This window comes from Lycium ferocissimum, chromosome 7, assembly GCF_029784015.1.
Source record: "Lycium ferocissimum isolate CSIRO_LF1 chromosome 7, AGI_CSIRO_Lferr_CH_V1, whole genome shotgun sequence".
Classification (NCBI taxonomy): domain Eukaryota; kingdom Viridiplantae; phylum Streptophyta; class Magnoliopsida; order Solanales; family Solanaceae; genus Lycium; species Lycium ferocissimum.
Window position 1 is genome coordinate 42,974,453 of NC_081348.1, and position 9,552 is coordinate 42,984,004.

The 9,552-nt window shown below is 31.3% G+C and overlaps 1 protein-coding gene across 1 annotated transcript; it reads right to left on the minus strand.

Annotated features, from left to right (window-relative positions):
• Window positions 1–1,726: 1,726 nt before the first annotated feature.
• Window positions 1,727–3,018, minus strand: LOC132062867 (uncharacterized). Its single transcript, XM_059455343.1, has one exon. It carries the CDS (start codon window positions 2,710–2,712, stop codon window positions 1,873–1,875), a length of 840 nt encoding a protein of 279 aa, XP_059311326.1. The 5' UTR covers window positions 2,713–3,018; the 3' UTR covers window positions 1,727–1,872.
• Between the last annotated feature and the right edge of the window lie 6,534 nt (window positions 3,019–9,552).

The following is a 9,552-nucleotide window of genomic DNA, read 5'->3' on the forward strand; positions in this document are numbered from 1 at the left end:
CCTTCAATTCTTTATTCGATGTTCATATTGTCAAGCCTTCATCTTTGTGTTCTTCTTCATATAATTTTTGTGTTCTTGGTATATATTATCCAACAGAAGCGGTTAGAACGAGCATGCTTTAGTGTGGTTTTTTGGGTTCAAAGGTGACGAGCCATTTTTCCTCTTTATGAAGTTGAGAAGATTATCGAAGGCTAAAAATCTAAGTTTTCAAGTTTTGCTCCTTCTTCTTGCTCTTGAATTATATATATATAGAACTATAGAAAAGGACTTGGCTTTGAGCTAGATCTAACAACCAACTAGCTTTTCTAGGCGCCGATGTCTATGGCATGTTAGCAAGTTAAGTGCATGCAAACCTGTTAGGAAACTACTAGCTACTATATCTTTATGAGTGATCTTCTTGTTGGAGACAAAAAGAATATTGACAACTCTTCACTCATAAATGGCACTTGCGCACTTCATTCGATTTATGAGAACCCGGAGGGTGAAGGGTACGTAACATGACTCTGATTTATGACAACCTATTAGACAATATTTTTGCTCTGTCCCCTACCATTAGTGATGAAACATGAGTATTATTTTTAAATCATTGCACGATTGAATATTAATTAATGTTGCCAATTTCATGGATCTTGTGAACCAAAAGCCGTCCCAGCCTTCAAAGATGAATAGCATAATCTTACTATTTATCAACGCAAACGTGCACAAAAGATTGTTAACTCTACACACATTGAATGGCAGTCTTGGTCTACCAGTAATTTACAATATATTATAGTCTTGCCATTGGTGATCTTCTCTCTGTAGACAAAAAAGAATCTTGACAACTCTGTATCCATAAATGACACTCGTGCTCGTCATTTATTAACAAGAAAATTAGGGGATTATACATATATCCAGCAGTCTACTTTTCAATTATTAGCAGTTGTTGTTACCAGGATGATGTGTTATGTCTTATCAGCAGAAATTCTGAATTTGTAAAATGAAAGTAAATTCAGGAAATTGAAAAAGAGTCAAAAAATATAGCATAACAGTTGTTGATCATGATTAGTATAGTTCCTCATATACAAAGTATAGACATTTTTTTTTCAACAGTTCACGAAATTTTTTGACGCTCTTCACGTGGCATCATGACTTGTAAAGCTAGCGGTCGAAAATGTTGAACGCATTTGATCTGTTAGATTATTGTATCTTTATGAAAGATCTTTTTGGTAGAGACAAAAAGAATCTTGACAACTACAGGCATAAATCGTACTCGTGTACTTTATTCAATTTCATACAAATAGTGGAAGCATCCCCACATGCTGATGGACAGTAAAGTGACTTTGATTTGTATCAAGCTACTACATATGCGATGTTTGTGCAATGTCATCCATAGATCCGTATACTGCGCCAAGTTTTTGATCAAAAGGGGGGAAAAATATCAATTTTAAACTGCTAATTAAACAGAAAGGCATCCGAACATTGCTGATGCTGTCGAAAAGTTTGCAACAGAGAGAATCTTGACAACTCTGTATACATGAAATGACAGTCTTGGTCTACCATTTCTAATGTACAAACCAATTATGCCAGAAAAGCCTATGGTAATACTACCCAAGGCGGATTAAATTTATTTATTTTAACCGAATACTCTAGATTTCCAATTTAATCAACACATAAATGAATTAATTCAAGCAAAGGGAAGGATTGTTGCAGTAGCAAAAACAGAATTTGACATTGTATTCAATAAGTAGACTCAAAAAAGAAAGATATTTGTAGCAGCAAAAAATGAACTTGATCATTTATTTCATTTTGATGTATATTATAAAATGTACGGGTTACTGTAGTACAAAACTTTTGGATATAGCCCTTTGGGCTGCAACATCTATTCCTGGCTAGCTAGTGATTCAAAATATTAAGGAGGGATACTCTAGTTTTGATTAAGCGCCTGAAGAAGCATTCGAGACCTTCTTCAAGAACCTCAATGTTTGCCTCCATCTCTCGCAACTGATTCTGCAATTCTTCGTATTTGCTAGTCTTAATGTGACTGAGAAGCGAGCACAAAGCAGCGTCAACATTATCAAACTCATTGGCTTCTACTTCCTCACTTTTCGAGGGCATAATCTTGGACAGCATTGACCAACTACTTGATTGAGATCCAGTTCCATTGACATACGACAACAAGGCCTTAAATAGTCCTAGAGTGACTAACTGGATATCCTGCAATTCTCCAACAATAGCCGATGTTTCAGGCTTTTTTGATGCGAAGTTATTTTTCTTCATTATACTTTTCAAATCTTTAAGAAGCTTTTGCATCATCTTCTTGGACTTCTTTCTAGAGGTTAGGTACCTAGAAATGTCATCCATAGTCCGTCTTCTACGAAGAGCTGAAAGAAGGTCTTGTCTATTTTGCTTTTCATTCGACAAAAGATTTTTGATGGCGGCACAAACGTCTAATACCTTGAGGTACCCCTCTAATAATTCATCCAACTTCTCTAGTGGCATGGCTTGTTGAATGTGTTGTAATTGAAGCAAATCTTCCGTGTAATCAAATAAGTTTTCAAGGTCACCTAGTCTGCAGGTGAAGGATGAAAGGCAAGAAGACGTAGCCTCTGAAGATGATTTTACTCTAGACAAGTGTTCATCGAATTGAGACACGATAGGGTGAGATCTAGGGGGAAAGCTGCGAGAACGAGCATGCTTTAGTGTGGTTTTTGATCTCAAAGGCGAGGGAGCCATTTTTTTTTTCTTGAGAAGATTATTGAAAGGTCAAAATCTAAGTTTTCAAGTTGTTCTCCATGTTCTGGCTTTTGCTTCCTTTATATAGAACTAGGGGACTAGAGAAAAGGATCTGGCCTTGATCTAGAAATAACAGACAACTAGCTATACTAGGCGATGTCTGTGGCATGCCTCCTCCTACCATCACATACACCACCTATTCTTCTTATTTTTTATTTTATTTTAAATTATTCCCCCACGATCGAGTTAAGCAATTTGAGTGCATGTAAACCTATTAGGTAACTATATCTTTATGAATGATCATCTTGTTGGAGACAAAATAAATATTGACAACTCAGTATTCATAAATGTCACTCGTGCATTTTATTTGATACCTTGCCTCTTCAAAACAAAGAAAAGTCAATCTTTCAGCACATGGATGATCTGCAAATTAAAAGGTGGCATCAAAATTCAATGCATTTATGGATGTCTGAGTGTCAGCATACAAGTATTAAGAGACAACATGAACGTAGCCACTGGGGAGACGAGCATATATATTGCACGAGTTAAACCAAGTGGTTTAGCATCTACTTTGATTAATGACAGCATATTCCTTAGGTAAAGATATGGTTTAATGGCACTCAAGTTCAGCATATTTAAGCTTCAACATACGAAGTCAAAAGTATTGGGATCAGGTGGATGGAAGATACTTACTAACACATGAGGATGAAGGCTCCAAGATCTAAATCATATTATGACTTCCAAGTGGTGAAATAGATGAAAGTTCCACTTCTCTGTTCCTGCTAGAAATGAAATGCCTAATGCTCTACTATATTCTAAACTTCCTTCTAATTAATAACAAGTTAATATTGGCGACCTTCCCCCAAGATCAAAGGCCGGATGCCAGTTGTTCTGCTAGTATTCCTGGAAGATCTAATTACACATCACATGACAGTCTATGCCTGCAATTTTAATTAATTTTGGAGGCCTTGGTTAAAAATGGTCGAGTCCTATCGAATTTTGCTACCTCGATTGAGTTGTTTTTTAGACTTACCAATTGAGTCTCTGACCATGTTTAACTCCAGCTAAAGAAGGATTCCGTTAGTAGCAAAAAACGAACGTGATCATGTGTTCATTGATGATCAAAGGTTTGAATTTAATATTTTCATTTTTTTTTTTTTGGGAAATTTTTTAGTACTGAAACTTCCATCGGATAAGAAAACCCTCTAGGTATCGGAGTACTGAATTATTCAATTATCATTTAGACGAAATTAAATCTTTTTTTCCATGCCATATTTTTTTACTAGTATTAATCATGTCTAACCATCTAAGGTGTCATTCAAAAAAACTCTGCCATAATTATTTTGTAGTAATCATGCTTACCATGTGGGTGTCATTCAGAACTTTCTGCTAAAAATTCTTTGTCCTTTCTTTATCAATTTGATGATCCATCATATTCTATTTTTCCTTTTAACTTCACTCTTTACTCTATTTTATCTTAATCATATTTTAAATCCCTCTTTCTTATCAATATAGTAGGCCTCTTCCTTAATCTACAGTGTTGTTGAGTTATAATTTGTAGTAATCTTATCAAATTGTATTTAATAAAATTTAATATGAGTTGTATAGATTAGTGTTTTAAAAAGTAACGGCGTGCGGAGAAATGAATACTTAATATGAGATTATAAGGTGTACGTGTCTTGCGGCATGGATATTTACTTTTTCGATATTATAAGTTAATAAAATAAAATAATAAGACAAACAAATAAGCATGTCAATTTTGGATTATTGTGCAAAAAAAAATTAATTAGCTACATGCATGATCAATTCGGTCAAATGTACTACAAAATGCACATTGCATGAAAGCAAGCTAGTTCCACATGAGTTTGAATAAACATATAAATAATACATATTGCATGAAATTAACAAGTAGTTGTTATAAATTCATTTCAAAACCAATATCGCCTTCTACTTCTCTCTTTAGTTTCTTTCTTCTTCTAGTGGATCAGATAGATTTGTGTGTCACCCTTGATGATGTCACAGGGGTCTTAATTGCAATAACAAATGCAATTAGGTCAACTAATTACCAACACATTATTGTTGTGTTTGTGTTGTTTATTTACTTACTAGCAACGACAGCCCGTGGCAAACACTCCAACATAGAGCGTCATCTTTATAGTCTTAGCTAATTTAAGCAAATATCTTTTTTAGTTTATTATTTAGATTTATTTCTTATTTTTCAAAATTATACAAATATAACTTTTGAAAAATTACCCCTACGGATAATATTAAATTTGATTTTAATGTTTGCTCATATATTGTTCAACCTTACAGATAAAATATTAGACTGTTGTCTAACGTTTGTAATATTACAAAAAATGTAATTGTGGTCTAACGTTTTCTCATAAAATAATTCAATTTGCTCAAACTGGATCTCTAGACCACGGTCAAAAAATCCCATTAGTTACAAGATTTTTTTTTCTTAAAAAGGAATAATTTACAAAAACTCAATGAAGGAGCTGAATGTAAAGTAACTAGTGCCACGTAGTAGACGCTTTAAATTAATGGATACCGAAAAATGGGCAAAAAAATCTGGACAGCTAAAAGTTACTGAAAAAGTTACAGTGGTAACACAATAATAGACCAATATATACTTCATCCATGTAATATTAAAATATTCATAAAATGTGACATTAGATATAGTGATAAATTCATAAAAGGATTATTCTACTTATAATATGAATTTTAAATAAAAATCTATACATACCTAGGTTAAAAAATAAATTTTATATAATATAAAAAGGTATTACATAGATGGAGGATTGAAAATGTCAAGGGTAAAATAGACATTCCATAGGATTAGGGGAGAGGGGGAGGGGGGGGGGGCCGGGGGGGGATGTCTATTGTTCATAGTTGAGGGAAGAGTTTGATTTTTAAAGCAAAATTGGAGGTGAAAATGATTTTTCACCCTCAATCAATTATGTTTTTACCTAGAAATATAGAAATAACCAAACAGTTTTGTCCACGTGGCCAGATGATGAGGTAAAATGGGCCAGGAAAGCATACAACTTATAGGAAATGCCACAATATTTGCTATGCAATTACTAATATGCACTTGTTCGTCCTTCTTAGCCACTTCTATATAATAGAAATTTTCTTAACAAGTTGAGATTTAGATTAAAAAGTTACGAAACAAAGAAAAGCTCAAAAAAACATAATTGATTTCTGAAACGGTGAAGAAGAAGAGACTTATAAAGATTTCTGAACTTTGATAGTGTTGTGTATTGCATCTAAATTGTGTATACGTAGTTTTTAAAAAGAGAAATCAATACACGTGTTCTTAGAAGGACAAGAAAATTCAATTTTCAAATGCGGATCATCAAAATTAGAGGCCTAAAGCAAGATTTTAGTAAGAGTCTTTTTTTTCATACTTGTAGATTATAATGTAATATTCTTAAATAAGCATTTAACTTCACATAATACTCTTATTATTTATATTGTAAGGATAAATTCAAGTTAATTAGATATTAGTATGGTGTTTGCAATATATTATCTTGGATAACATTATAAACAACTTAGTTTACTAATATGAAGATTTAAGTAGTTTAGTTCAAAGATCTAAAATATTTATATTGTTAAAAAGTATTGAGTCTTTCGTCCTTTCTTTATTTTTTAGCAAATATTTTTTAGTTTTTCATTTTTTTTCCCTACAAACTTCAATATTCTAAGCAAAAATAAAATTACAAAATATATTTTTCAAAAAAATTTGGAGCCTCAAATTTTGGAGGTGTAAATCAAACGGTTTACTGGCCTCCCTCTTGAGCCGCTTCTAATAATATTTTATAATTTTATCGGCTTCTCTTTTTAAATATTTTTCCATTTGATCCCAAGAGCTTCCAACCTTCCTCTTTACTTTTGATAAAATAATAGGAGGGGAAACGAAAGAATTTTCTCAAAGTATATGCTTTCAAATTTATCATGTATTCCCTCTGTCTCAATTTATGTGACATAGTTTAAATTTTGAATGTGAATTTGGACATGAAATCTTTAACTTTTTTCAAATAAAATTTACATATTTGGAAACTACGTAAAAAGTACTATACGTCACAATAATTGACAATTATATTCAAAATATTTAAAAGATATATGAAAAAATTATAGAAAATTTATTTGAATCTCGATATCCGAAAGGTGTCATGTAAATTAGGACGGAACGAGTAATAAAATATCTACCTGGAATGGCAGGACTGCGAAATTGGATAAACAATCTAGTCCAAAAAGTTTACACTAACTACTTATGTTATATCTCAACACACGTGTGAATTTGATTTTGTTTATAAACCAAATAGTATATGAAAATGAAAATGAAACTATTTGTTGCTTTTTGGACTGCCATGACAGTATTTGAACATATAGGATCTCTACCTACTCTGATATCTAATGATACTAAATTATTTGGATTATTCCAGCCTTAAATTGCTAAAAATAAGACTAGAAAGGTAAACCGGTGTGTGACAGTGCACAAAGCATGCATCTGCATTCACGCAGGGATTGGGGAAAGGCTACACCGCTAAAAAAAAGACTCATACAATTAATTATTTACTTCTATTATGTCTCAACAAGGACAAACTATTGTGCTTTAACTTGTTTTAACCTAAACTATTTATGTATTCATGTCCACTTTTTACCCCACTGTATGTGTTGTTTTGAAGTTTTTCCATTTATTACAAAAAAAAAAAAAAAATACCAGCTTGCCCACTCGCACGTTATGGTAGAGAAGAGAGAGGGAGAGAGATCTATAGAGATTAATTTAACATCACAAGTTCGAGATTAATCAAGGCATAATGTCATCACAACTTGGAGTTTTCTCTCTTTTCCTCCCAATAATACTGCCAACCTATATTTTAACATTAGTTAATTGACCGCGCGGTTAGAAATTTCATTTTGTAATTTAATTGATCTAAAAAGTTTAATACAAAATTTAAAGTATTTAATCTTAAAAAAATATTAATAAGATGAAAAATTAAATGTATAAGGAAAAAATACATATGCAAAAAAAAAAAAAAAAAACAAATTCTAAACAAAAAATTCCTATTGGGAAGGGAAGCTACCTGTTATTTCATTGAGAGAAAAAAATATGCGGTATAAGTCTTCTCGCTCTTCCTTCATGTTTAAACACTATTAAAAAATATTGTTATCAATCTTGTAATAAGATTATGCAAACAAACCAGCTAAACTCTCTTTACCTAATATCTTAGAATATAATGATTTTATTAACGCATGAACGGATAATCAGTAAAATGAACACATCATTTATACATTTTCATATTACTAAAAGTCTATATTTAAACTAAAGTTTCTATTTTATTCTCACTTTGTAAAATAGTAATATAAGAGGTAAAATCAAAATATTCTTGATGCATTTAGGTAACCTTCTTAGGTCAAAAGGTTCTTCCTTAATCGTCAATTTCTTGCTCATACACGCGCACAATCTGAGCGATTTCTCTTCCATGTCATTAATTAATCACTGAATCCTTCTCTTTCAAAGCATAGACGTAAGGAGGAAGAAAATCTGAGCTTTTAAAACCCTTGACGCATCCTTGTCCCTTGCACTGTATTGTTTGGTTAGGTAGTATACATGTTGATCTCTAAACCAAAAAATGTTCTTTTAGCAAATTATAGGTGCGGTAATAGCAAAGGTAAAGTTGTTATATTGTAGATTTTTAACATTACAAATAAATAAATAAATTATTACAAAAAGATTAAAATAAGAGAGGTAGGCGTAATATTATGAATCACATGAAAGGTTAGTGTTATGAAGTAAAGCATGGAGGCGGGTTTTTGAAATTATCCCTAACTAATATATAGAATATTACAAAAAGGCATCATATATAACATCTCCTCAAGTATCTAGAAAAGTAAATTTGTTTAGTAAACCAAAAAAAAAAAAATCTTAAAAGATAGCATCACAACCTTTCCTCAACAATATAGTGATACCAAAATGATACTAAAATAACGACATAGTAATACCAATTTAAGAATTTCATAAATTTAATTTATGAAATGATATTTTTGAAATAGTCTAATCTTAAAATTACCAAACAATAAGTTTTGTAAAAATAAGAACATCTTTAAGTTTTTAAGCAGAAAATGATGTAAGCATACAAGTTTATATCATTATCATAAATGTACTTTCGAAACTTAAATTTTCAATAACTGAAAAAAGCAAATCAAACCATAACTTTAACCGAAATAGATAAAAAGTGATCACGATGACACAACAAAAATCAAAAGCAAAACTGTCAAAAGCATTCAAAGGTATTTTTTTTCCTTCACAATAATCAAATTACAAACAAAAATTAAACAAAGTTTGTTGATATGCCTAAACATCCAAAAGATAGTAAATCAGCAAAATTGCGCAAATCTCAGTACCTAAATTAATGAAGGGTTTTTTTAAAAAAGTTTCTTGGTATTTTGGAAAATGATGGATGAATTAGTGAATATAAATAAACCTGACAATGATAGGCAAAATTATAGTGAATAAAGTAACACCGATGAAACATCTTTCTCCAAAATCAAAGCAAACTTTAAAATATTTCTAAAAGATAATCAAATATTTATCAATTATTTCTCCATAACAATGTTTCATTATTGCAAAACTAAGTCAATCATCATACATCAAATCTTCAAATTTAGTGAATTAAAATAACAACAGTAAATATTTTAAGTTCTTAGGAAATACTATTAATCTCAAAGGGAAAAATGGATTATTGCTATTAAAAAAATTGACTTTGAATATCGTAAGATTGTCATTTTCATAAGGTGAATAATTTTTCACACCTGGCATAAGAAAATGGAATT